Source organism: Peromyscus maniculatus, chromosome 4 (assembly GCF_049852395.1).
Source record: "Peromyscus maniculatus bairdii isolate BWxNUB_F1_BW_parent chromosome 4, HU_Pman_BW_mat_3.1, whole genome shotgun sequence".
NCBI lineage: Eukaryota > Metazoa > Chordata > Mammalia > Rodentia > Cricetidae > Peromyscus > Peromyscus maniculatus.
Genome location: NC_134855.1, coordinates 154,485,440 through 154,513,433, shown reverse-complemented (window position 1 = coordinate 154,513,433; position 27,994 = coordinate 154,485,440). Strand labels below are relative to the sequence as shown.

The 27,994-nt window shown below is 47.5% G+C and overlaps 3 protein-coding genes across 25 annotated transcripts in view; 1 reads left to right on the top strand and 2 right to left on the bottom strand.

Annotated features, from left to right (window-relative positions):
* Nucleotides 1-27,994, top strand: part of LOC107401124 (uncharacterized) — a 58,896-nt gene that overhangs the window by 5,087 nt on the left and 25,815 nt on the right. For 11 of the 22 annotated variants that reach the window (XM_076571318.1, XM_076571319.1, XM_076571317.1 and 8 more), the window contains exons 1-2: nucleotides 27,309-27,445; nucleotides 27,769-27,911. In XM_076571318.1, the coding sequence (XP_076427433.1) occupies nucleotides 27,392-27,445; nucleotides 27,769-27,911 (197 nt within the window). In that variant the 5' untranslated portion in view covers nucleotides 27,309-27,391. Of the gene's footprint in view, nucleotides 1-109; nucleotides 24,622-27,161; nucleotides 27,446-27,507; nucleotides 27,571-27,591; nucleotides 27,912-27,994 lie in introns of those variants that run through there. The other 11 variants (XR_013050981.1, XM_076571321.1, XR_013050984.1 and 8 more) reach the window with 8 other exon arrangements.
* LOC102922446 (guanine nucleotide-binding protein G(s) subunit alpha) overlaps nucleotides 1-27,994 on the bottom strand; it is a 62,701-nt gene that overhangs the window by 25,696 nt on the left and 9,011 nt on the right. The gene's annotated exons all lie outside the window — the stretch shown is intronic.
* Nucleotides 21,018-26,078, bottom strand: LOC143266684 (guanine nucleotide-binding protein G(s) subunit alpha isoforms XLas-like). Its single transcript, XM_015994967.3, has 2 exons — nucleotides 22,738-26,078; nucleotides 21,018-22,519 (listed from the first exon to the last, which is right to left on the bottom strand). The coding sequence occupies exons 1-2, from the start codon at nucleotides 25,121-25,123 to the stop codon at nucleotides 22,245-22,247; spliced, it is 2,661 nt and encodes an 886-aa protein (XP_015850453.1). The 5' UTR covers nucleotides 25,124-26,078; the 3' UTR covers nucleotides 21,018-22,244.

Sequence of the window (27,994 nt, the reverse complement as noted above, 5' to 3'; positions counted from 1 at the left end):
CTACTCCTTCTAAGCTAATTCCACCCCTAAATTGAAAGGATGTTGCTGACTTCACAAAGAATACAAAGAAGACTGGCTTTAAAAACTAAATATGGCCAATTTCTTTCAGGTTGAAAGATCTAGCTTCTGGAGGTACATCATTAAAAATGTGTCTTGCTTTTGGAGAACGTTTACATAAAATGATAAGGTAAATTAAAATTTTCTGAGGATGACAGGCTGGTTTAAAGTTCCATGGAAAGAAAGAAATGGAAGCCCCCAACTGTTGAAAGACATGTCTGTCCCCTGTGCAGTCAAAGTACAAGCAAAAGGAGAGGAAAGTTCTGAACCTCTCCTTCTGGAAGCCTACTGCTGGCGCTCCAAGGCGGTGAGAGAATGCTGTGCCATAGCCCTCCTCTCCACCGTATAAGCAATGGCCTTTGAAGAGGTGTGGTGGCTCACACCTGAAATCCCAGCAATCTGGAAGCTGGTACAGGAGGCAGGAGGACTGCCATGAGTGAAAGCCCAGCCTAAACTACAGAGTGAGACTCTATCTTAAAAAAAAAAAAAAAAAAAAAAAAATCTTAAAGAAGATGGAATTAAAAAGGAAATATGTCTCTATCAACCAAACAAATCCCAAAGAATTCCCTAAAGGTTAATAGGTGAACAATGCTAATGTGGAATCATTTATTTTTCCTACGGAACAGTAAATTGCTAGCTAATGCTGAAAGAATGCTACATCTGTGACCTTTAGGGCTGAATGTGAACACTGGCTTAAGTGACAGGTGTACCCATTGCATGCCCAGCTTGCCTGAAATTGAAAGACCTAACTCAGATTTTCCCCTCAATTAACTGATGCCAACATTACAGCCAGCCAAGAAAGAGCCTTTAGCCAAAGGCACAGCAGACAGACCATGTGTTCTCAGTCTTCAACATTTCAACAATAGTGTCAGCCTTGGGGAGAATAGAGCAGGGCTTCCCTGAGAACAGAGATGGCCCTGCCCTGTTGAGGAAGGTAGGAGGAAGTAGCTCCCTGACGCTCAGCTGAGGGACACTTTCAGTGACTGAAGCCAGCCCAGGATTCTAGAAAACATGTCACCCTAACAGTATTATTAAAGGAGGTGGCACAAAGCGAGCCGTGCCGTGGTGAACGGCAACAGACTACTTAGACCTGTTTTCACCACTAGGCTGCAGTGACCTTAACACTAAAAAACAAAGACTGGGCAAGTGTCCCTTTACCTACAGAGGAGGCCAGTGCCTTGGGGTGAGAAGTCAGCAGTCACCTGATGACCTTAACAACAGAAAGAGGGCCAGGTGGGACAGCAAACCCTAGAGTCTGGGAAGATGGAAGGTGCTGGTGATGCTGGGATGTTAAAGAGCAACCTGAAGTAAACACAAGAGGATGAGAGCAGATTTGATGAGTCGAGACAGACCGAGCAGAGGTCCTGCTCTGGCCCTTTCCACCCAGGTCCTCCTCTGGCCCTGGACCGTCTTTGGTGAAGATGGTTGAAACATATAGTGGGGTTGATTGAAAACTCAGTTGTATTCTTCTGGCAATTTAAAGGCACACCAAAGTCTACAAAGCCAACCTGACCCCAAACCAGAGAGAACTAGGAAGTTCCTGAAACATAGTCATTTCAAGAAATTGTCACCTTGAAAAAATACTTAAGATACTTGAGAAATACTTGAGAAATATTTGAATACTTGAAAAAACATCTTGTAAATAATCTTTACAATTAAATTTCTATCAGTGAGATAGAATAAAAGTAAAAACAAAAATGTAGATGAATATGATCCCTCAGCAAGCTTAATACTATAATTTGTAACTATACCTTCATATTTCACCTGCTTTCTCTGTTCTTAAATGCATTAAATATCACTCCCTCAACTTTGTAAAACTTTCCTGCACATTAGATTGGTTGAGAAAAGCAAGCAAGCTAGCTAGAAGCAGCCTGAAAACCTCGGGAAGAAACGAAATCACAGTGATTTTATCAGTGGGGCCTTGCTTAGCCTTTGTCCATGTACCTGCCAGCTCTGAGAGAGCCACCACCAGCTACCACTTGCTTGCTTTCAGGAAGGCATTGACTTGCAAAGACTTGTTATTGGAATCCTAAGGCCTCTGCTTGGGCTACAAAAAAATCTCAGTCATCAGCTCTTGACCTTTTCGCTTTTTCTACTCAAAACTTGGTATGTGGTAAAGTGCGAAAAGCTTAGGTTCAAAGGGCTGTGACTGTTAAATAAAAATAAAGGATCAAAGCTGGACTACGGAGATCAGGGCTCTGCCTGGCCTGAACCCCGAAGGGAAAAAAGAGGAAGATGGGTCGGGAGCAGTGTCTGGGGGTGCTGCCTGCACCCTCTCTTTGGACTGAGGTGCTTGCACACAGGGAACTGCCATCACCCTTCTCCTCCTAGAGAAGGGTGCCTAGCTTTTTACTGCACTGATGGAACAGGAGGGGTGCCAGCATAAACCAGGCTAATTTGTCTATGTAGATGAGAGAAGGAGAGAATTGATTATCTCATCTCAGTTTTGAGGGCTGTGAGATAAAAAATGGGGGAGGAGGGTCAATTTGTCCCCAACTAAAATTATAGATATTTTTCTTTTGTGATAAAAACACTTCTCGCTGTCATTTTTTCGTGGACTGGATCAAGCTGGCTGTTACCTGAGACAAAGCAAGAGCTTTGCCTCCTCTCCACTCTAAGATGGCTGCAGGCTACACAGATCTGGACTCTCATGCTGCTGGGAGCCTGGCGGGTGCACTCTCCCTGCCCCACCGCCTGTAAGGACCAGGCTGCCTCCTCACGCCACCTCCTCTCTGCAGCAGTCTTCAAACGGCTACCACAGAGAAGACAAGAGGCCTCCCATCCCACCTCTTGTTCATGTGTAAGCTCCCTTTCCTCGGCTACCAGGATGTTTCCTAAAAATTAAGGTGGTGGCTGATCAGCACAAATATTCAGGCAAACTGACTGCCTGATTTCTTAGCCAGACGATTTTTCACAATTGAACTTTCAACCAGATTGATAGGATGGATGCCTTGGTGTCAAGAAGACAAAAACTCAAGTCAGGAAGGCCAGCAGAACAGGATAGGAATGGACAATGGAAGGCTATAGGAACAGTGGCAAGTGCTAATTATTTCTAGCGAGGAAAACCTGGGTGTTTAGGGTCTGCTAAATGACTCAGAATCCCCTGAGCCAGCTACACAGATGAGAGAAGGAACGGCTTTACAGTGGTCCTGTCCACGGGGTTTGGTGAGGCTGCAGCTGGAACCAGGCCAGCAGCTTTCCTTTATTCCAGTGTCTATAAAATGTAAATGAAGAACCATCTGCCAACATTGGTTCTGACATGAGGAATGGGACCAGTTCCTCAGACATCATTAGGATCTCATGACCTCAGTATTTCTAAAAAACCTCCATGTTTCTTTTTCCAAAGTGCCTGCTTATTGTTAAAGGGAGACAGAATTCTCTAATAGTTTCCTTATTCTGACACTGAAAATGCCAATCTCCTAACAGGCTTTTTCTGCCCCCTAAGCTGGGTACTGCTATATCTGAGGTATCTGGGATATTTTTTTGTCCTCCAAATTATAATCATTCTAAAATGAAATATCTAAGCATGCAGAACGATAAATTGGGATCTTGTCCTTGTTATCTTTCTTCTGGCTCCCCAAATATTGCTTTACAAATAGAAAAGGAAGAAACGAAACAAAATAGGATCTATCTATTATTTTTTTCAAGTGTTTTCCCCAACACGGACCCACTAAAATCAGAGAGATTGCTGTTCCATTCTCTGTTGCAGGCAGTGGCCCTGCACGGTGTCAAGAACCAATTCCATGCTTGGACTTGGCTCAGCTGGGAGACTGCAGTTGGTCTGGTGAAACAGGTTCTGCATCCCCGAGGTGCCCCTTACCACTCTAAGACTCCCCCTCCTCCCAGAGGATGCTGCAGATGTGGCAATCTGCCTGTTCATCCTCCGAGTGTAGAATACAAAGTGGTTTTATTTGTGAATGCCCGTAATTCACCTACCACAAGGCCCTAAGTCCTTGCTGGTTCATTGTCAGCTGCCGGCTAATAATCATCAAAATTATCAGTGTCTGTAACAGCATGTCAGCTGAGTGAGGGGAGCAGGGGCCTGAGGAGGGGGTCATAAATTGCTTGGAGGAAGTGACTGCACGGCGTGTCTCCTGGAGTCAGGTGGGAAATGAAGCAAAGCTATCAGCGCTAGATTCAAGGCTGGGGTCCCTCTCAGAAGCGACATCCCTCCTAGCAGACACTGTGTGTGTAATGATTACACACAGGCAGCTGAGAGGAGAGCGCAGACCCTGTCTCCTGCTCTCTGCCTCCCAAGCAGCCTGCATTTTATGTTACACGCCACAGCTGAGCCCTAAAGCAGGGGGAGCGGAGAGCCGGTGAAAACAGTGCACCTTGCATGTCTGCTTGTGTGTGCCTGCTGCTTTCATCTCCAGGGACCTCACAGCTAACCTTGGGTGTGTGCGTTTTGCTCCTTTTTCCTCTTACTTCCCCATTCTCAGATGCCGAGACTCTTACCATCTCTAAGAAAGCGTTTAGAATTCACTTGTATTTCTCTTCTGGACCATGCCAGAGTGCTTTTGGGAGCTCGGAGCAAGCCAAGTATGTTCCTTTGCTTAAGATCATGGGAGGGTTAGAGATAAGGCCAGAGGTGGGATGGGAAACAGTGGGCCTTTCTGATTCTTGCCTGACCTGAACACAGGCTCAACATCTGGGTCCATGACTCCTTCCCAGCCCTACGACGACATGGCCTCTGCCACAGGGATTCCTGTCCTGGGTCTGCTGCCTCTGTGTCCCCCCAGTTCTAAGGCCCTTCTGTGTCTACTGGAATGGCACATCTGACTTAGACACTGACCTTAAAGAAAGCATAATTTTCAACAGTGGGTGTGTGGCAGACCACTTGAAAAGCCTTCTGGCCACTGAAGCGAAACACCAGCCAGGAGGATCAGCCTGAGGGCTCAAATCTCATCTCACCCTACAGAGGCAAAGAGAGAAGCCAGCACCTAGCAGGTGGCTGGCCTGGCTTTGCCCTTTGGGCGCTTCCTTTCACAACCTCCCAGTAAAATAAAGCAAGATGGCGAAGATTTGGCTGGAGTTGCATGGCCTGCAGGGAAGGGCTGAGATTCTCTCCATCAAAGGCATCTATCACTCAGGGGTGACAGCTGTCTGCTCTCCAAACCCCAGCAGCCCCTGTCCATTTCAGAGGTCTCTTCCCTCCCCCTTCTACAAGACTTCTCTATAGAAAACTGAAAACATCTTGTTCTTTCATCATAATTAAAGAGCTGTCAGAGAAATGGCTGTTTTTTTGTTTTGTTTTTGTTTTTTTTGTTTGTTTTTTTTTTTTGGTTTTTTTTGCTGCTGCTGTAGTAAGTCTCCTCACAACTCTATCCCTTTTTCTCATTTGCTAAAGTGCTCCTCTCTCTGTCTGAAATCAGCCCCTTTGGTGATGGCAATTTTAGCTGGTAGCTGAGATTTCTAAGTAAAATCCTAACCTTGGGAGAGTGGGGAGGAAAAAAAATCCATGTTTTGAGCAGGACTGTGTCTGCTGCAAAGTGCCTGCAAGGCCATTTTTCACGGGGGCAGGGGAGGGGGCCGTCGTGTCTGCGGCCACCTCTGCCTTTGCACCCTGTCATTGTCAGGACCCACAATTTACCCAACTCAGAAGCCGATTCTCCCTGTTGCCTTAGCTAAGGGACAAGAGGAAGCTATTTAGAAGGAAGTATAGAAGTTTGATCAGGGAAGATAAAATCCAACCGCCTTTAATGCTGGAAGGAAAGCGAGAGTGTGTGTTCTCTTGTTGCCAGCCTTCCCGCTGCAGGCTTGCAATAACGCTGTAACCTACACGCATAATTAATCACCCTGTTCCTAGCTGAGTGTCACCCAGCTGCAGGAAGGGTCATTTCTATGTGTTGTGGACACTGGGCTACTGAAGGGTCTTTCTGCAATAGTGTCTTATCTTGTGACAATGTTATTCTTGTCCTATTAGCTATCACAGAGCTTCAAGCAAGGCACAATGCAGGTAGGTGACATTCAAAAAAAAAAAAACAAAAACAAAAAAACAACAAAAGAACCTTACCCTGAAGGATGCTGAGCTCTCTCAGCTGCTAGAAGCTGACAGATATTCAAACATACATTATGGGTGGGATTCATAATATTCATCCTAGCCTTCAACTACTTACACTATAAAGAAACTCACATGTCAGAAGCTTTCAAAATTAAGCTTAATTTCTTTTTCTTAAATATCATACATCTAGAAAGGCCCATTTAAGTGACACTAGGGAGCTTAATTGGCAGGCTTCCGGCTTTCTAGAGGGTATGCTAGTATCTGGCAAGTCAGAATGGCAATCCATGCCTCCCTCAGTTGAATCATTATTTGTCAACACAGCTCTGAGTGACTCGAGGCTAAGGTGTGCAATCAACCTGTGCCACTAAGCACCAGGTTGTCCTCCGGCTGTAACCACACAGCCAGGAGGCCAGTCATGAAGCATGCCAACAATGAAGCTGTTCTGTGGCTTGTTTCCTGGCCCAGTCTCCCTTCTTGTTCCTCTCTCTATGCCCTGCACCTTCTATTTCTTGTTTAAAGAAAGCAAAGTAACTACACTACCAATATACCATACTGCCCTGGAGGTATGGGGGTACAGGGGTTTCCACTTCCTGGGGTCACAGGAGACAGGAAAACCTGTTTGCTGCACTGGAGGCTGCTGGGCAATTGCGGTCCCCAGCAGGGAAGAGTGAGAGTTAGGTAAACAGGTAATGATGGCCGAAATTGGCCTCCCTGTCCTCCTCGGTGTCCTTTCCGAGTGCTAGGGACTTCATTATTAAAAATGTGACTCTTTCCTCATTGTGGCCTCACAGAACTCTTTATTAAGATGCAAATGTCCCTAAACAGTAACCTTATAAGCCTTCGGCAGCTAATGGGATTAACTGAACAGAACACAGCCACCTGCAGGTCTGTAAGGAGGCCTGGGCCAAATCCCCACCTCTCAGATTCACTGTGAGCTCATCCCTGAACACCCAGAATGAGAAACCCAGGCATTCCTGTTTCAGTTCTCTTTGAAGTATGGAGATTTAAAAAAAGAAATCAAAGTTTAGAATTTTATAAACCTGAATTTTGTTTATTATAGAAAATTCTTTAAAGAATTCCTTCAGTTCAGTTATCCATAAAAACTTGCTTATTTCTAATAAAAACAAACTGTATGCATACATATATGTTTTAAAATGCATATATGTATATAAGTAGCCTACCCAGGCTGAACATTAGAGACCTATAGATTAAGAGATACTATTCCAAGGGAGATATGTAGCTAGCCTGTGTTTGTGAAAGGAAAGCGGAAAACAAATTCTAGATATTTTTCATTCTACAGAATTAATGACAGTATTTAAATATAGACTTTCTATCTGTTTTAGGGACCAGGGAAAAGAGGCCTTAAGTCCAGGTTTTAAGATGGAGAGCTGGAGCTAAAATGGAGGCCATGTTCTAAAATGGTGGATCACAGCTAAGATGGAGGGCAGGCAGGATCTAAAATGGCGGATCAGAACTAAGATGGAGGACAGGCCAGGATTAAGATGGAGAATTTTAAATAAAATAGAGGACAGAGGGTTGTGACCAGTGTGAAAATACTCTAGAATCTCTGGCTGCAAATCATAACTATTTTCCCATCCTAACAGCTAAATAGCACTCCTTAACATAGACAGAATATTTTAAGGTTGAGTGGAAGAATTTTGAGCCCACTCCCTGAGAGAATTTCTGCCCTGAAAGGTATACTTTGGTCCACATCAAGCAGAAATTTAAAGTGAGAGCTGGCTAAAGGTAGTATTTAGTACCATCCATGGCCTAGCACATTCTGGACCTAAGCCTACACCCTCAGCATGGCTGTGACTCTCTAGACTTTACCTCCTACCAAAAGCCCTCTTCTGGTACTGTGATGGATAAGATGTCAACACTAAGGTCTACCCTGTGACAACAGGCGCTTCAGTCACAACCGCCTACACATAAATCCCCAGCCTCAAGTCGGCATGGAAATATGAATGGTTGATTGTGCTGTGAATGTCTAGATGCAGATGTTTATTTTGACCCAAGAAGACAAATTCTTCTTGGTTCTCTACAGTTTAGTTATCTCTCCTCTTTGGATGAGTTCCTCATCTGTGAGCAGCTGCATCTATTCTCACAGAATGCCTTCACAGAAATTACCTCCATTGTCCAATCCCTGTGTCTGTTTTTAATCACAGGGCCATTAAGGGGAGCAACCATGTCTTAGACAACTGACTTCCCCACAGGGAAGGGCACATATCAAGCTTTCATTGTATGTCTATTGAATGATTGATTGATTGAATGAATGAATGAATAAAAATGCCCAAATCAAGGCAGACTCACCGACCCGGGAAGGACTCATCCTCTTGAGAGGCGTGGTAGACACGTGGGCAGCTACTGCGTGCATAGTAAGGCTACTAGATGAGCAGAAAGGGAACAGCATTTGACATACAAGTTGACTGGAAATTTGGGGGCAATTTATCAATGAGAGAAAATGGGTTCATGTGTATAGCAGACTAGATAGTTTCCCATGTTCTTTGCCAAGGTGAACATAATCTTCATATGAGTAAACCTGGGCTCTGCCAATGGTCAAAAATGTGAAAAAATTAACTTGTGACAGCTGTTTTCATTTGGAACCACGCTGAAGCGACTCCCTTCCTAAACCAGGCATGTCAATTTTATGCTAAATTTCCATTCAACGCTTCCCACCAACCTTCCTTCTTTCCTTCCTAAAGAACCACTGAGACACCCCCCACTCCAGTGATTCCAAAATGTCACAGAAAGCTCATTGTATGCGCCTACTTGTGGTGAGTTCCTTCTCCGGGCTATTAGAACAGCAACTGTGCACCCCTCCCCCACCCCAAGCCATTTTGTTAAGTCTCAAAGCAATACAAATTCAGCTCAAATCAATTAGCAACACATCTCTAACTCTTGGCACTCGTTGGGGAGGATCAAGAACTTTTCCTGGTGGGGGGATCTGAACCGTGAGAAGGAGCTCAGCAGAGTTAGCCTGGGAGTCCCTCCCTCACGTGACTCTGCTTCAATCTAAAGGCCCAAATGTAGAAGAACGGGGGCCTAGCATGACCAGCTAGGACAGGATTTGTGTAGGATTTTTGATTTTTTTTTTTTTTTTTAGACTTGACCTAGTGAATAAAGCACAGGACCGAGGGGCAGCTGACAGAATCTTTTCCTCCCTGCAGCCAGGAAGCTAAAGCTGTGTTCTCTTGACTTGTATCTGACTCTGGTGTCTCCCAGCCTGTGCCCTGACCCCAACACAGAACCATCAATCTCGTCCTGTCCTTGGGCGTAACCCACCCCCCTCCTCCCCTTACTCTTCCTCACTGGAGAGAATTCTTTTCCTTCTCAACTAAAGGTACCCCAAGAGAATAAAAGTTGTTTTTCAAAGCTGGGTGGTGGGGTGGAAGAAAGGACGGAAGGGAGGAAGGAAGGGGGAAAAAGGTAGATAACAATGCCTATATGGGACCTAGCTGGAGCCAAGTTCTTGAGGATATCAACCTGTAAACCTCTCAGGATTTCCTTGATTTCTGAAATGTATACTTAATGTACAAAGTGTTCGTGTTTAACCTTAGTTTTGCCCTGGCTTTGTTCTGGGTAATTATTAAATCAAAGGACTCCCAAAGATAGGGTGGGTTTTTTTGTTTGTTTGTTTTGTTTTGTTTTTCTGCTTTTGACAAAAAGGTCTGTGGTGTGCCAGATTGCTTAAAACAAAATAAAACAAAACCACTGAGTGGGTAAAGCATGTGGAAACTCTTGGAAAATCAAGTTGCGGTGGGAGGGTGTGGGAGGGGTAATCCTAACTTCAAAATTAAACAAAATCATTTTGGTTCAGGTAAGAAACTTTGAAGAAGCAAATGGGGCCTGTTGGGAAGGAGAAGCCATGGCCAGATCTCAGAGGACCACGGTGGCTCCATCCTGCCTCTTCTAGGAGCCTCCTGGTCCCCTGCTTTCCCAAGTGGATCCTAAAGTCTGGCCACACTCCTGAGCTCCCCTTCCCTCCTCCTCCTCCTCCTCCTCCTCCTCCTCCTCCTCCTCCTCCTCCTCCTCCTCCTCCTCCTCCTCCTCCTCCTGTTAAGCCCAGCCAGCCTTCAGCAGTCAGCTCTCTATCCCAGCTTGGGCAACTATTATTACTTAAAACCCTTCTATTTTCTTTTTTCTATCTCTTGCCTTGCCTTTGGTTTGCTTATTTCATTTCTGCGCTTATTTTTCTCTCTCCCTTTGTACCTCTCTCTCTCCTTCTTTTCGTCTCACCCCCAACAATAAAAAACTGGCCTAGGGACTTGATCTTAACTTACAAGTGGTTCTCAAGGACCCTGGGACTTCAAATGCTCAGGAAAGAGAGAGAGAAGTGAGGAGGGGAGAGGAACCCCTGTTCTTTCCCCCCTTCCCTACCAGAGTGAAAAGGCTAAATTAAGTCAAGGATCTGTGGAGAAATGACAGAATGTGGGAACTGGCCTCTTTGTGTGCTTGGGTAGGGGCCACCAAACCAAACCAAACCCCTGAAAACAAACCCCTGAAAACACTAGCTGCACATCTGGGGGAGGAGCCAGAGATAAGAAATAAAATGGAAGTAGGATAAGGGATGGGGTGAGGACACACCTAAAGAAAAGGGGCCAGGCCAAGCGTGGGGGCGGGGAGGTGGGCATTCTGTCCCTAAAAGAGCCTCAGGGCTCCAGGAGGCTGCGGTCCCTGACAAGGGGAGAATTTGTGTGTTTGGAGTGGTGCTGCCAAAGAAACTCATCAACTAACAACAGAAAAAAACGATGTCCCCTCCAAAGCACAGAGTGGCTCCAATGGCGTTCAAACTGAGCCCCCAGGGACCCAAGACAGGATGGCACTCCACCCAAGGGCACCCTTGAAATGTGGGGCTGTTTTCTACGTTTGATCTAGAGAATTCGACCAGTTCCCACATTTGTAAGCAGACCAAGCTATTCAGAGCTCTTTGCTGACCTCTGGTGGGTAGGAACTCTGCTGGCCCAAAGAAAGTGCTAGAAGGGGGCTGCTCACCTACAGCCATAGCTACTCTAACACTCAGGGAGGGGTGGTGCTAACAACAGCCCACTGCCGACCTTGAGGGTCACATATCAGAAGCCCTGGGGACAGGGCTCAAGGATCAAGAAAAGTCTTCAAAATCTAAAGGAAAAGAGAAGAAACACCGGGCAAGAGGGAAGAATGTGATAGTCAAGTTTGATAAAACAATTTTGAGTAGCAGAGAAGGGGGAATGTTTGCCTCAATTAATACTTTTTATTTTGTTCCTCTGACTGTTGCATTTTAGAAGAGCAATAAAGGAGGAAGGCTGTCAGGACGGAGCACTAAGGCTGCCCTTAGTGGGGAAGGGGTAAGTTGCTAGCGGAGAAGCCTGTGTGTGGCCCCTGCCTGGGAAGTCCATGTGGCCTTCGTCAGCTGCTGTGGAGCCAACAGGACAGCAGCATCCAAGTAAGTGCAAAGGTACTGTCCTTGGAAACCAGGGACCACAGGGACTAAAATGTCCTTTCCTCCAGGGAGGCTCCTTGGATTTCTCCTAGAAGCCCATGTCTGTATCTCTTTCCTAGCCTTCAACTGGATGGGAAAGGAAGAAATTCTGAACTCTGCTGCTACACAAGTGGTTCCCAGGTGTGGGGACCCAGAAACAATTAGTCATTTGTTAAAGGACAAAAGGTGGTCTAAGATGTTTTCTTACACCATTTGCCATTTTGGTAAGGACACACTCAAAAGTGCATGTGTGTGATGCCTGGGGGTACTGACAAACCTCTTCTACCTTAAACTTTTCTTAAGAGAATTAAAAATTCTAAAATGAGAAAGACCTCCCCTGCCCCTTTTTCCCAGAGGAAGAAAACTGGGATCCAAAGGGACAAAAAGAGGGGCCCGGGGTCTCAGAACTGGCTCCTGGCAGAACAAGGGCTCTGCACTATCAATGAAGAGATCAAAGCCCTGGAATGTGAGGACTGCCCGTTTGCGCCCCATTGTCTCTTATCTTTCTGACCTGCCTGAGGTCTACAAAGCTCCCTAAGTGGAGGTACTTGTCCCCAGATATCAATTGCTGAACTGAAAACCTTAAAAACTATATGTTCCTAGGCCTGGGGCGGGGCTGCATTCCTGGGAAGGTGAAGGGAGGGGGCCTCCCAGTGCCGCCTGAGGCAGGCGCAGGCGCAGGCGCGAGTTTTATGAAGCCAGGCTCTCAATTGTAAAAGCCGAGCGCCATCTGCCAGCCAGTTCTGAACAGCTTTGCTTTGTTAACTTTTTTCTACTTCCCAGCCCTAAATAGTGGGTGTTCTCCTTTCTTTGTTTTAAAATAAATGTATATTTTATAAATTCTGGCTCAGGAATGGTCCCCCTACACAAAAGATCCTACTTCAAAAAAAAAAAAATCTGAAAATAGAAAGAACAATAAAGTAGGAAAATAAAAAGAGAGGGAGAGAGAATGGGAAGAGGGCAGACAGGCTAAGTTCCTTAGGGTTTTATTTCCTTCCCTGGATTCTGAGCTCTGTGAACCTCGGGTGCAAATGAGATGGGCTCCCTTCTCTACCTAAGGCAGCCATGCTGGCCTTTACTTCTCTTCCCTGGAAACCCACCGGGAGCCTCCTTAACGTGATCTCACCAGAGTCTGGGGTGAAGGTGTTTGCTTCCTATTACCTTGAGTTTTGAGGTGAGCCTTGACTACAAGTTTTAGATTTGTCTGCTGAGTAAGTATGACTTTCTAGTCTGTACCCTGCTTTCCCACCGTTGTTAATACTTTGTATACATCAAGGTGGACATGGAAAGTTTCTGGCCTTCCTCTTAAAACAACTCATCAAAGTTGGTCCCTCTTTGACCATGGCAGAACTTCAGGTCAACTTGAAGCCTTGTCGATACTTCAAGACTCCATTGTTAGCTTTTCTAACACTTGGCAAGTACATGGAATCCTAAAATCAAGTGCCAGAGAATCAACCAAGGTCCCAGGAACTGCCCCCCACCCCCCCATGCCTAAGCCAGTGCTCTCTCCATCATCCCAGGACCCTCTTCAAAAGTTGGAGCTTCTCTGCCCACCATTTCTCACCCCCTAATTATCAGACTCTCTTCTCCATTCAGACAACATGGGGAATGTGACAACATGGAGTCTTGTTGGAAATTTTCCAAATAATCCCACAGAAAGAGGGATCCCTCTTAAGTGTTCATCTTAAATCCTCACTTGCATATCTGTTTGACAAAACAAAATGATTGTGTTTTCCTTCTAATGGCTAAAAGGAAAGAAAATGAAGTCACATGACTGCTAAAGTATAAATAGGCCAGAGATTTTGGCTACCCAGCTTTAAAAAATTTCCCCCTAACATCTGGCATTGGATTTTGGGTTCTGCCCTGAGTCTTCTAAGCATTTCCTTGGAAAGATGTTGTACTTGGTCCCAGGCAAAATCTCAAAATCAACATTCTGAGGTTTTTCCCTGAGTCACTTCTAGGATTGGGCAGTGAGAAGTTTTTCCTGGTTAGGGGCACTTCAGTTAGCAGAACCTGGAACACTCAGGCGTCAGCAGAAAGTTTCGATTTCAAATGATACTTTCCCACCTTACACGGCCAGCATCTAACTGCTCCAACCACCAATCTGTTTTTACCAATGACCCTATCCTTTCCCAACTAGCTGACTTTGAGGTCTGAAAATCTTAGGTTCTTTAAGAGGAGAAAAAAGTGGGAGAAGTCTTTGTTTTTAAAAAAGTGTTAAGTTGGGAGTGCAATCCAGAGACAACATGTCATGAAACCCTGGATTCAATCACCAGCTGCCAAAGAGAGAGAGGCAAGGTGCACGTTGGTGAGTCAGGTCAAATAAAGTGACAACTGACCCTCATTCTATTGGGTAGACATGAATATAGATGAGTATAGATGGAGAGATATCAACAGTTTTATCAAAGACCAAGTACAATATGTTTGACCAGGAAATGTCTTTGGTCCGTTTCTTCTATTGGCATCATTGTTTTCTTTCTAGAAGATCTTTGTCTTCCTCAGCGTAGTTACTTTGCTCTTCCTACACTACCCTCAAAGGTGACAGGTCACCTTCCCGTGGACACATGGCTGTCTTTGGAGTCCCTATCCTTATGGCTGGTATACACAGGCTAATTCAAGGTGCTTTTAATATTTGTAAGTAACAGAAGGTGCAGGCACTGCAATTGTTGTCCGGACATCCCTTCTACAATAAGAGAATTTACTAGTGTGCACCAGACAGAGGTAGACAGACTAATATGACGTCGATGAATGCAACCTAAAGAACCCTATGTGTGATGGTTAAGGGTTAAAAGTCTATGCATGCTCTGATACTGACTGCCCATTGGTTATCAGAGTCCTAGACCAATTCCTTGTTTATTTGCCTGAAATAATTCCCTCTTCTCTTCTATTCAGGGTCATCTAGGGGTCATCCTTGGGAGATTTGTGGAAATTGCTTCTATCCAACAATGCAGGCCACCAGAGTTAGTTTGCACATTGCTGACTGGTTAGTAGAGGGGGGAGGAACTTTTCTTCAGAGAATTTGTTTGTAGGTGTACAAGTTATGCCATGTATATGTCTAGCTTTCCCAGGATTAGGGATGGATGTCTAGGCAGCAGCTCTCAACCTTGGGTGACATTTGGCAGTGACTGGAGAGTTCTGGGTTTTCATACTTACATGTAGGGAGGTGGTGGTAGTAGTGTGTGTGTGTGTGTGTGTGTGTGTGTGTGTGTGTGTGTGTGTTGATAATAGTGGAATATCTGTGTGTGGAGGTGGTAATGAGGTGTTCTGTTGATAGCAATGGAGTATGGAGTGTGGAATGTGTGTAGTAGTGGCTGTAGGTGGTGGTGGTGGTGGTGGTAGGGTGTGTGTGTTGGTAGTAGTGGGGCATCTGTGTGTGTGGAGGTGGTAGTAAGGTATTGTGCTAGTAGCAGTGGGATGTGTGTGTGGAATGTGTGTAGTGGCTGGTGGTAGTGGTGGTGATAGTGTGTGTGTCTGATATTAGATATCAGAGACGCTCAGAAACACCCTACAGTGCATAGAATGGGCCCTCTGTCATGGCAAACTGTTAACCGAGTTAACAAATCCCCTTTAAATGTTCCTGAAATCTCAGTGCATAGCTTAAAAGAGTAAGTCACTGCTTAAAATACAAAAAATATGGGTCTGACTAAACTTTTGGGGCCCCTATGGGCCTCATCTTTGGGGTGGGGGCAGTAGGAAAGTAAAGCAGGACCCTCCCCGCCTTGCGGGCTTCCCTGTCCTTTCTCACGTGCAGTGCAGACCCACCACCTTCTTTTGCTTATACTCCCTCACCATCTAGTGGCCGCCTGAAATATCAACCCATATTTACTGTCTCTGGACTTTTCCAAAGGCAGCCACTAAAAAAGTCTTGTTTGAGGGGATAGTGGGCAGGAGGCCCCTGCACGACACCTGTGATTTCATTGATGAGCTATTTGAGAATACACTGGGCCCAGTCGGGCCATTCAAAGTGCAAATGCAAGGAGTTAAGACGTACACTTCCCACACATGCTAAAAACAGTAACAACAACAACAGACAACTTAAGGGGCTAATTGCAAATCAGCTTTGCCTTTCCTAAGAAGGAGCCCTATGAGCTCTGGTCCTAGCCCTTTGGACACATGGGATAACCATATATAACTATAGATTATAATTATAGATATCATTATAGATCGAAGATAGTGCTGTTTTGAAAGGATGTGTTTGAATGATCCTCAGCACCTATGTACCCCAGTGATGCCAGCTACTCTCTTGACCCTTTATCCTTTGAGGGGTAAGGAGAAGTCATTTCTGTTTTGTTTGATACCAATGAGACTGGTAAGCGACTTCTACTGCCTTAGGAGCTAGGGGTCAGACCTGAGAGATGAGTCTCAGGTGCCTAGGAGATCCCACATGTCCACCAGGTAAGCTGCAGGACACTTGTTCCCATTTACTTTGCCGCTCTGGGGTCCCAGACTCATCTCAGTGCCTAGCTCTGGGTTTTGTGTGTCATTGTGACCATTACTGTTGACATTTGTTTAAAGAAAATCCAGTTTGGGACTTACCTGTGTGTGGGTTACCTGTAAGAATGTCTTCATAGTTGTTTACACATTAGCGACCAGTTTGACGAGAGGACAAACTGCTCGCTTAGGGAACAGGAGAGAGGTAGTCAGATCTTTAGACAGAAGGGACAGGCCAGAGCCAGCAAGTCAGGAGAGAGGCTCCAGCTGACTGTTGTGATGCCATCTTCAGAAGTCACACTCCCTCAGCAGTGGCAGTGAGCAAGCTCGACCGTGACACTCCTGAGAAGGTAGGTACATGAGCTTTTTCCTTTGCGTTATCGACTCATTAAGTGAACTCTCAAGCACTTAATCCGTCCCCCACACAACAAGTGTGTGACAGTGTCAGAAACGCTGACTGACATCGAAGTTTAAATTATATAATAATTTATATTATTTTGATACCTCTCTCCTCGTCCCAAATTGAATTATTAAAATTTAGTAAGGTGCAATGTTTGGGTTTGGTGGGCAGGACTCTTCAAGTCAAAATACTCCTGAATTCTCCTGAGCTTTAATAGATCACTCTGCAATGCATTCTGGGATTTTACCTCTAAGTACAACAGAAGCACACTTCCTCAGTATTCGTTGCTCTGTCACAAATCACTTGCCTGATGTTCCTTCTTGGTTACAGCTTCCAGTGTGGCACATGCAAAACACTTCCAATAATTCTAACTTGTCAGAGACCAAAGCATTCAAGCCTGCGATACTTGACAATAATTGAAAAGTTAACATGGGAGGGAGGTGTCCTTACCTCTTTTTTGGGGAGTCTTGTCCTCTTCCTGTCCCACCAGCTGGTCTGCTTCAGCGGTGATCTGGTTATTGGGAGGGAAACTAAAGACACTTTTTTTGCATGTAAAATAACCACATTCTGACCCCTGTGCTAAGTAACAGTACTGAATTAATTTATACACAGGTCGCTAATGACAGGAGGGTGGGGAGGAAGGGTGAGCAGGAATGAGAGATGACACTTGTTCAGGATGGGGGAGAAAAGTGACCCTCTCGGGTCTTTTTCTTCCTCTTCTGCCACATTACCATTTAATGCTAAATTTGGCAAGGTATCATGTGTCTATTGCGTGAGTTGACTTGTGTTTGCAAATCCTGTACAAAGAGGGAACTATGAAATGTAGAAGCTGGAAGCACAGGGTGCCTAGGCTTGAGTTAATCTCTCATTGAGAATATACAAAAAATAAAACCTCACTTGGAATAGAGAAAGAGAGAAAAGAAGTTGTAAACTCAACATTTAAGGGCTCTGGCACTGGAAACACACTGGACTCACAGCCAATAAGAGCTTCCTTCAGGATCTGGCTCTTCTTTTGGGGAATTAAGAAAAAGTCCTCTTCTTTGGAAACTAACACTCACCCACCCCTCCCCAGCCAGCTTTGTAGACTACCCACTAGTATTCTTAAGCTGCGTAAAGACCTCAAAGAGTCTTCATCTGAAATTACAAAAGAAAGACCAGACCCATTTTCTTCTCATTCCCTCTAGAGAGCTTGACCCTAGGTCAGGGGTCCAGGGGTCAGCCTAGGGATGTGGCGGCAACAAAGGCCGCATTCCATGCAGTGCACTAAAGAGCTTGCCAAGGTGGGCGTCAGGACCAGATCCCGAGTGCTGCTGGGAGGCCCACGGACAATGGAGTTCACTGCTCACTGCTCTTAAGTCTCCTCCCTTTGGTCCTTCTGTGGAGTTTTATTTCAAAAAAGCAAAAACAAAATGAAAAAAAAAAAGCCACCCAAAAACAAAACAAAAACATACCAACTTTAATTTCATTAAAACCCTATGAGGGGGAAAATGCATTTAACCTGTGTCATAGGTTAAAAAAAAGTTCAGAAACGAATTTTCATTTGCTACTTGTGTGTCTCCTGAAAGGCACAGAGACATTTGAAAAGCTATAGTTTTGCTAGGAAGGGGGTGAGCACATTTTATTTTGAGGGGGAATTGATTTTAAAAAACAAGGGGGGGGGGCCTAGCACTGGGGCTTTGAATTTTAATCAATTAGGCTATCTTCTTTAAAATGTTTTTTGTTTAATACAACTTTCCTGAATTAACATAAAACAAAACAAATGCTTTTTAAAATCATGCACAGATTCTTGATAAATGGAAAAATGGGACTCAGCTATGAACTAAAAATAAGGATTACTTTAAAAAAAACCAGGAAGAGAAAGTTATTTGGGACCCTGTAATCCTTTCGCTAGAATTCTGTATACTGTAGCATTGCTCATTCAGAAATGTATACATGAAAGCAAGGGCATCACATTGTTATTATTAATTAATAACAATATTATTAATATTGAATAGTGATTAATAAGAATATCATTATTAATTAATGATAATTGCTGTTGTTGTTACTAATGTTGATGTTGTTATAAGCTTGAACCCTGCTAAAGAAAACTATTGGGAGATTTTTCTCAGAAAAGATATATATAAAGGAAAACCTACATTATTAACAAAAAAGAAAGGGGAAAAAAAGCATTCTAGCTTTTTTGGGGGGGGCGGGTAAGATGAAGCAAATGTGGGTATTAACCCTCCACAGCAACGGCTCCCTTAAATGGACAGCATCCATTTCATGCTCACTCGGTAGGCAGTTAGTCAGTGATCTGCCAGGGCCTGGTTAGGATTCAGAAAGCTGCGGCCCTTAGATACCTGTCATTAACCAAGGGATCTGAAGATCACATGGAGTACTCACAATAGTCATGCCCTCAGTTTTGAGAAAACCATGTAGAAGCTTTTGATGGGCTTGGTGAGAGATAGCACCTCAGAACTAGAGGCCTGAGTCCTTCACGTACTCACCTTGCAACCTTTGGTAGGAAAAAAAAAGTCCCTAACATTTAATCCCTGTGGGTTGAATGGATATGCTTATGAAATGGGTTGCTGTAGTGTTTTTATTGCCCAGAACTGTTGCAAAGCATTAATATGACTAGACAGAATACTTTTAAAAATGCAAAATGTAATTAGAACATGTCTCCATCATCATCACTGGCCACTAATGATGTTGAGAGCATTGAGGTTTCCCCTACCCTTTTCAAGTCAGGAAGGGACATATAGGTAGGAGATGGTCCCAATTCTCTATGCTTCATACCATCTTTTCATGATAAATCGTATGAGCAAGTTGAAAATAAAATTACCCATTTAGAAAAAAAAATGTTTTTGAGAGAAATAGAAATTTCTTAAAGGGCCTCTGCAAAACATGTATGTTACTGGGAGGCAGAGAAAGGCAAAAAAAAAAAAAAAAAAAAAAAAAGTAAAAATTGGGGGGGGGCAATAAACTATGCCCTTCCCACGGCAAACAGTTCAGTGGAAGCATACTGAATTTAGAAAAAAAAAAAAAAAAAGGCTGCATTAAAAAAAAAAAAGCATTTCACATGCTGAGATGCAGTGCAGTATTCTACCACTTGGCAGCCAAATAAATTATTATACAATTAATTGTGATTCACTATATAAATAAGGTATCACTACAGAGTGATTATAGTATGTATAGTGTTTACCTACACAGTTGTAATAAAGGCAGGAGATACTAAAAATTTCTCATCCAGTAGCCCCGTTGCAACTCAAGGAATAATAACTAAATGAGGTTTTAAAAAGAAAGAAAAAAGGTCTAACCTACAAAATTATTTTAAACTAACAGAAACATGGAAACAGTCTGTGATTAGGTTACATTTTTAAAAAACTCAGCTCTCTAGACATTATAGAATTTTTATTAAATTACTTTTATTTTTCTATTTATCTATCTTTAAAAAATAATTCTAGCAATATGATGTTTGGGCAATAAAAACAAAATATGCACACAGAAAAGCACTTTTTTTTTCTTTTCTTTTTTTTTTTTAAGCAACAGATGAACCTACGTGTGACAGGTGAAGAGGCATGCTTTAGGATGGTCATTTGATCTGCATTTTCAGGGGCTGCAAGGCACGGATGCCTTATTTAACACGGTGGAGCTAGAGAGTTAGTAAAAGGTCTTGTAAATGTGAATAAATCCTTCCCTTCTATTTCTCCCCTTCCCCAATCAGTAACAGGGACCAGGATACAATCCCTGTCTTGTCACTTTAGCAAAGTGACACCAGCCTTGAGGGGACGCAGCCTGCTTTGACACACAGAACTGCTGCAGTCTCCCGAAGCAGGGAGCGATGGCCATCTTAGTTCAGACTCAGACGAGGCCTAGGCCAACGCTGAGCAGCCTGGCCAGCTCTGGATGATGTTGCATCCAAAAAGTACATAATGGCTGACACCCACAAAGCGCAGGCAGGGCAGTACCGAGGTACCCCAACAAATGTGCTTCTGTTTTGGTTTAATTATCCCCTCTAGAAAAAAAAAAAATCTAGGGGAAGCAAGGGAAGCTTCTACTATTCTGAAAAAAGCTAGCCCCAGACATGGGGTTTGGTGCAGAGAACTGCATTAATAGATAGTATAAGCTTCCATCCCTTCTCCCTGCATGGGGTGGGGGCCAGACAGAAGACCCACATCCTGGTGCTGGAGGGCACTTTAATGAACATTTCCTAGAGGAAAGCTTTGTTTCTCAAACGAGGCAACGGAGGCCCCAGGATGTTAAGGCATACTGTATTCAGAAGTGCACAGCCTTCTATCTGCAGACATTTGTGCCCCGGTCCCCCAAATCACAGGTCAGCTTCCTAAAGTATGGAAATGAGCCTTCAATGAGACCAGAACTTTGTCATGTAAGGTACTATACTTTTCATGTAACAGGGACATTTGAAATTGAAACCTACTTCCCCTTTTTGTGTGTTGGATTGAATGATACCAGTATTTCCCCGGGTAGGCATAAACAAAATGACCATCCCATCTAAAATCATGATTCGTGGGAGGCACATCACAACATCACAGTCACATCATCAATGTCTTTAATAAACACGGTCACAGATTATCAAATATTTAATAGACAAATGTAGCACAGCCTCAGAAACTGATCCTGAGATCCCTTGACAGGTCTTAGAGAATAAAATAAAATAATCATAGAGATTCACTCGTGAAGATTTTATTTAAGCCACAGATCCAGACCAATTGTTAATTGCTGTTCTGATTAATCTGGCAAGAAGAATGAATGCCTCAGGTTGGAGATGAGAAGTCTGGAGGGAGGAGGGACTCTGGCTGTGGAATGAGGGGAGGGGTCTTGGCGAGAGGAGGGGACATGGAGAGCTGGGTAGCGAGTTGAACAGATGAGTGGGGGGAGATGAGGGCTTCCAAAGGCACCCATCTGGCTGGCATAACGTTTGTTTAATCTTCATCCTAAAATCTTTATTTTTTTTTAACCCCAAACTGATTTAGAGAAGATCTTACCTTCCATCCTCTTTCCCTCAGCTAAAGCTGCTTGAAAAAGATTCACATGCGAACATTTACACAGTTCACAAGTAATATTTCCAGGTTCCCATGCATTGTCCACACATTCAGTATGCACTCAAATTATTTATTTTGTTTATTTTAATTGCAATTAAAATACAAAGGCAAGATTGCACTCCCAACACAACTCCCAACCTTTTAAAACCAGGCCCCTCCTACCATAGGCTGTAAAAATGTAAGTGATTGGCTTACCTCGGGCTCTTCGCTAAGAAGAAAATTATTTCATATATTTTTTAAACCCAGCCACGCCCACCCCCTTGAAATCAACCCCGTGTGTTTACAATGTGGCCTTGCCAACAGGGCTAAAGTGTCCCCCTCCCTCCTCTTCCCCCCTGTACCTCCCCCCAGGTGGGCCCAGTGTGTGTGTGTGTGTGTGTGTGTGTGTGTGTGTGTGTGTGTGTGTGTGTGTGTGTGTGTGTGTACAGAATACAAAATACAGATATTATGAATAACCCCAAAGCCCCAGATACCTGAGTGTCTGGTTTTTCAACCGTTAAGGCGGGAGGGTTTGACGTACGTATTGAGAAGTGAGGAAACACTTAGCGCAAAGGGAAAAAGAGAGAGAAACATACAGGGGAAAAAAGGTTATGGAGGCCCGCGGCTGCGGCCCCACTCCCCCGGGCCAGCGGCCCAGCAGATTACCCAGGATGCCCCACCACCTTTCCCTGCGCGTTTTTCCCTCTGCTAGATGCAGAGAGTCTACGCACAGGTATCACTGAGTGTGCCAACACGGAAAGTTTTGCTCGCGCCATGGCGCAAATCACAAGACAGCCCATTTCAGAGTACAAATACACAATCGGCGGGTACATTGAAGGTGCCAGGGATGGAAACTGGGACACACTGAGCATGTCATGCACAGGCGGACACAGAAAATGGACACCAACACACACTAACAACAAGCTGTCTGAGTCGAAGCAGCCGTGCCAGGCGAGGCGGGGGCGCGCACCCCGATGGCCCTAGCCCACCGCGGTCACGAACAATCGAGCCGGGGGAGCCCCGAAGGGCCCTCCCCAGCAGTTCCTGGCTCACCTCACGCCCCCGCCTGTCCAGCCTACGACCGCTGGCGCTGGCGCTGGCCTCCGGCCGGTAACGACCCTCAGTGTGGCTCGGCACCACTTTTCTCCCTGGAGGGCATATACTTCGGCCACCCGAACCCTCCAAAAATCCCCTCTCCCCCCCCTCCCCCGGGGCAGAGTTGGGGTCCCTCCCTGGAACTTCTAACAGGATTTCCGGACCCCTCCTCCCATGGTCAAGGCCCAAGCCCCACCGGAAGGCCCTGCCACCCCCTCCCCGGGCAGCCCGGGGCGGCCCTACTGCCCAGTGGCAGAAGCTGCCGCATTACCTAGAAGCAGCAGGCGGTGCGTACACATGTAGTCCATCTTCTCCTCCTCCAGTTGCTTGTCGATGGCCTTGCTGCGTTTCTTGTCTGCGCGCATCCGCTCTCGCATCTCAATGGCTTCTTTGCGCATCTGTTTGCGCCTCTCCTCGAAAGGATCCTTGACCTTCCCGGGGCTGAGGGAACGGGATCTCTCGGATAGACCGAAGCAGCTTCCGAAGGTTCGGATGAAGAAGTTGCGGACTGGATTGCACCCGACCGAGTGGCGCCGGAGCTGGCCGGGGCGGCGGTTTCGCCGCAGAAGCCACTGGAAGCAGCCGTTGGCCCCTTCTTCCGACTCATCACTAGAGGAGTCGATCTCACAGATGACGGACGATGCCTCCTCGTACCTGAAGCCGCTTCGGCCACGCTCATACTTGTCGGGCCAGGCAGCCGCCCTCGGACCAGGCCGCGGAGTAGGCGGGTCAGCCACCTGGATCTCGGGGCTGGGGGGTCTAAGATGGGCTCTGCTTGGGGCAGGAGGGAATCCCCGGATAGACATGGCCCGGGCTTCAGCGATTGAGTGGCCGGCAGCGACTGCCCGGGCAGCGGAGGCTGCCCGGGCGGCGGCAGCTGCGCGGGCAGGGAGGCATGCCCGGGCCGCGGGAGTAGCCGAGAGTGACCTGGCTCCCCAGACCAGAGGACCTGCATAGGCTGCCCTAGCGGCAGCTGCCCTAGCGGAGGCTGACATCGCTGGGGCGCCAGGGACTGCCCCCGCAGCTGGGTGAGCTCTGGCAGTGGGGATTGGCCGGGGAGCGGGCTCCGGAGGGGTAACGGGGACTGCCCGGGCGGCAGGCTCCGCCGAGGTGGCAGAGACTGCCGCGACTGCGGGCTCCACCTGGATGTCGGGGGCTGCCCCAGAGGCAGACTCGGCCTTGGCGGCAGGGACTGCCTCGGAGACTGGCTCGCCTGCTGGCTCCACGACTGGCTCCACGGCTGGCTCCACGGCTGGCTCCACGGCTGGCTCCGCGGCTGGCTCTCCGCCGCCTTCAGACTCGGCAGGGGTGGTTGGGGCGACTGGGGCTGCCCCTCCGTCAGGATCTGCGCGGACTGCAGGGGCTTCTCCGAGTTCTTCAGGATCGGCTTGGAGATCCGCGGGTGTTGCTGTGGCTGGAGGAGATCCGCTGGTGGCTGCGTCAGGTTCGGTGACGACGGCTCGGGCATCAGGTACTGGGCTGGGATCCATGGCTTCTGGCTGGGTGAAGGATCCGTCTCTTCTCTCCGGAGAAGGGACTTTTCCTTCCACCGCAGCTGCGGTGGTAGGGCTTCCTTCCATCTCGGCTGCTTCTCGCTCAACTGGGGGTCTCTCTGCGCGCTTGCTCTTATCTGGGGCTCCGGAGACTTCGATGGGCGGGCCATCACTTGCGATTGGGGGGCCGTCCATATTGACAGTGGTGTCGTCGTCGACCCCAGCGGAGGCTCTGCCAATCTCAAGCAGGGGTCTGGAGATCTCCATCGGGGGGGTGTCGCATGCGAAGTTGGGAGGAGATCTGATAGCCTCGCTGAACGGTCTGTCAATGGCGCTGTGGACCCAGAGGGGAGGCGCGTTCTCGCCGGGAGCGAGGCTGAGCGCACTCGGGACCGCGACTGACGGGAACTCGCCGCCAATGCCGATTTGTCGCATGACTCGGGGGAGCTCTGGGGGTGGGCTATCGCCCCCAAATTCATCTCGATCGAGCCCAAATGGCACGGACTCTTCAGGTGGAGGGCCGTAGTCATCTCGGAAGCCAGCATTTGCAAATCTGAAGTTCCCGGGCTCCGCGGGAAGCGCTCTGAGGACCTCTGCTTCCGGACCTCCTGGAGGAAGGATCGGGACTTGCAAGGGCGACTGGATACCGCCTTCCTGGGCAGGTTCGTTGAACTCAAATGGCATTGCTTCTTCTGGTGGGGGGCTGTAGGTTCCCAGGCCTGGGTTCGCACCACTGGGGGTCCCGGGCTCCAAAAGCGCTGGGTTGAAGGTTTTGAGGCCTCCTTGGGTCCCAGATGTTCCAGACTGCTCCAGAATGGGCCAGAAATCTCCGAGGTTGGGCTGTGTGATCTCAAATGGCATGGCTTCCTCCGGAGGTGGGCTGTAGTCTCCACCCACTCGGACTTCCTCGAAGGCCTGGCTGAGGCCCTGGACATCAGATCTGGAGACTTCAGGGGGTCCACTGACCTCAACGCCAGTCTCGTCGGGGATGGGCTCATTGTCAGTCGGTTCGGTCTCCATTTCTTCGGCTGGGCCAGGCCCAGGACCGGGGGCAGCTGCCCCTGGGGCCTCCAAAGGTTCTTGCTCGGGCTGCTCCCCGACTTCAGCGGGGATATTTGGTTGTCCTGGCATATTGTTGCCGTGGAGGCAGTTGCGCATGCCCATAACACGGTGGCGGTTTTTCAAAATAAATTTGGGGCCCCGTAAGACGGAGCACCCAGCCAAACTAGGGTGAAAAAAATTTTTTTTTTTAAAATATGCAAGTATAGGCTGGAAAGTTCTACAGCCTCAGTTTCCAACCGTTGTAAGGACGGATGCTCAGCGGCTAAAGCACAAAACCATGGCTGAAGTAGCTCATTTCTTGCTGATAAGAGTCTGGAGCCTTCCTAGTCACTCTTACCCATTCAGGCTGTGGTCGGCCAGTCACGCGAAGAACTTTTCTCTTTCTTCTTCGTACTTTTTTATAGTTTAGCCCCGCCTTCTTGGCAATTAGGAGCGTGCCGATTCGTCTCGAAAATCGTAAGCAAAACTGTTTCTCTGCCGCCAGAGGACGCCGGTCTCAGTGCTGAGCCGGCTCCGGGAGCGGGCTCCCCGAGCCGGCCGTTCCCGACTTTGGGTAAGGGGGCTGATGAGCGCAGGCCTCGTAGGGACGCTCAGCTCCTTCCTCCTTCCTCTCCTCTCCCGGACTGATTCTGAGTCTCTCTTGCTCGCTTTTCTCTTGGCCAGAGCGAGCGCGCGCTCCCGTGCGCGTTGCTGGGACACGTGACGTAAGACGTGGGCATTGGTCTGTCAGAGTACAGGAGCAGAAACCCTCCCGCCCCATCTGATTCTTCGCGAGGGGAGGAGGGACTGCAGGAGGGCTCCATCACCCCAGATTACCCCAGTATGCGGCAAACTCCTTATTTGAAGACCCCAGACTCGGGCAATTACCCATATTCAGCTCCAAGTCGGGAAAAGGAGCCTTTAAGATACATGTGAAGGGGTAGAGGCGCGTGCATACAAATGCGACAGGTGGTCGCGAGCCCACCGGAAGGGCGGCGAGGTGGCGAAGGATGAGAGGCTCCCAAATGCGAACAAAAAAAATTTTTTTTAAATGCTCCGGGGCAGTTTTGTTCATTTATTTATTTATTTATTTATTTTGTTTGCTGTTTGTGGAGGATACTCTGGTAAACCCCTTCAACGTCCCCCTTCCCCAATACACTTCGGGACGGGGGTTCTCAGTAGTGATTTAATAAGACGCAGTCAAGGCTCGTTTTGTTTATGTGGATGGTGACGCAGTAGAAATAAGGGTCTCGGCGGTGCACTGCGGAAAAAATCAAGCGAAGACCCCTACGCGGTACTGTGGATGCCGCTGCAGCGGCCGCGCAGATAGGGGAGGGGGTGTGGGGCTTACCGGAAGACCCCCTACCTAGAGCAGGCCTCGGACTTCTGCCTTCTGGGGAAGGGTAAAAGACGATTTGGGATGTGGTTCGTGGCTGATTTAGAGTGGTCTTAAAGACTAGACAATCCGATTCGCACTGACCCACCAGCCAACCGTGCCGCGGCAGTAACAGCCACCGAGACTCGCGGCTTCCGGCCTCCGGAACCTGCTGCCGATTCAGTGTTCAGTTCATCTAGCCCCTCTCCAACTCCTTATCAGCCCCACTGCCAGTCTCTCTCCTTCTGGTGTGAGCACCGTACAGCAGATGATGCCCTTTGTATTGCAACAGTCCACCCAAGCGGCATTAAGCACAGGCTGCACGCCCCTTGCAGTGCCGTGGTGGGCTCAGAGCCGCAAGAGGTAAACAGCCGCATTACCCGGTGGGCTCAGTGAATTAAACACAAAATGCCATAGGGATGGGGTCTACAAAAGAATTCAAGGCAGGGGCAGGTTCATTTTGCTGTTGTTGTTTTGGATTCTTTTTTTTTTTTTTTTTTTTTTTTTTTTTTTTTTTTTTTTTTTTTGCCGCTTAGATCAGAGCCTGTAAACGCGGCACGCGCACCGCGGTCATGGCGCGAGGCATAGTCTTTTGTTGCAGTGCAGCTAGGCAGTGGGCAGGTGTTTGTCTGGCCTGCAGGACCCTGGGGGAAGAGACAGAGTGTGGAGTGGTACACGGGGTGGATTGCTGCAATCACGCACCATGTAGTATTGCAAGACACGCGCGGGTGCACCGCGGCAAGCTCTAATTCTCCGAAGTCTAACATGTCCCTCTTCTCACTGCAGGCTCAGCACACTACAGACTCCTGCCTACATCATCCACGTGGTCGCCCCGAGTATGGGAAAGCAGACAAAGTGGACCCCTAGAAATTCCTGCAACCTCCCGAAGGCGTGTTACCTCAGCTACACGGTTCGACACGGTTCGACACACTTCATGCCGAACACTTTGAACTTTGGTCCAAAGTTCGGTCAACTACCCCCACGCAAAATGGCGAAACAATTTGAACACACACTGAATGGTCCAACTGGGTCTCAGCCACCAACCCACTCCCCTCCGACCCCAGCGCCAGGTCAGCTATTGGGCTGGGGTCACGCCAATCACGGATTCTTGGCGAATGAGCAGGGGGCTTCGTACCGGAAACCGGATATGGGTGGGAGGTCCAAAAGGGGGCGCCGCGTTGGAACGCCCAAAGAGGTTGTGCTTGCTGGGTTGGTGGGAAGCGGTTGGCGGGCGGGCGTATGGCGGCCAGGCCTAGAAGGCCACGATCGCCGTGAGTGCCTTGAGGGTTAATCTTTTCGATGCCCTCCATCGCCAAGGCCCAGTGGGAAGGTCGGGGTCTCCCATGGACCATCCCTTGGGCTCATGATGGCGGTGGGCTAACACACTTCACAGAGCGCGCTAACGCTGAGGCACCGTGGAGAGGCGTTTCCAGGGCCTGAAGGTGGTGATCCAGGCCCCTGGAGAGAGAGAGACGAGCAGGACCAGATGGACAGAGTTCACTTCCCAGGGATGCTGAACCCTGCACAAGGTGGAAGGTCAGTAGACGCTGGGGTTGGAGACCCAAGGAGACCGCCACGCGGGTTTCTTGTGCTCCCCAGGCCTCTCACACCCAACCCCA

What these genes read in the sequence shown, in the direction of transcription:
- LOC143266684 (XM_015994967.3), bottom strand. Translation starts at nt 25,123, where the DNA reads ATGGGCATGCGCAACTGCCTCCACGGCAACAATATGCCAGGACAACCA. An exon ending in GCACCGCCTGCTGCTTCTAG is followed by an intron (nt 22,520 to 22,737) that starts GTAATGCGGCAG and finishes TATGCCCTCCAG; the next exon opens with GGAGAAAAGTGGTGCCGAGC.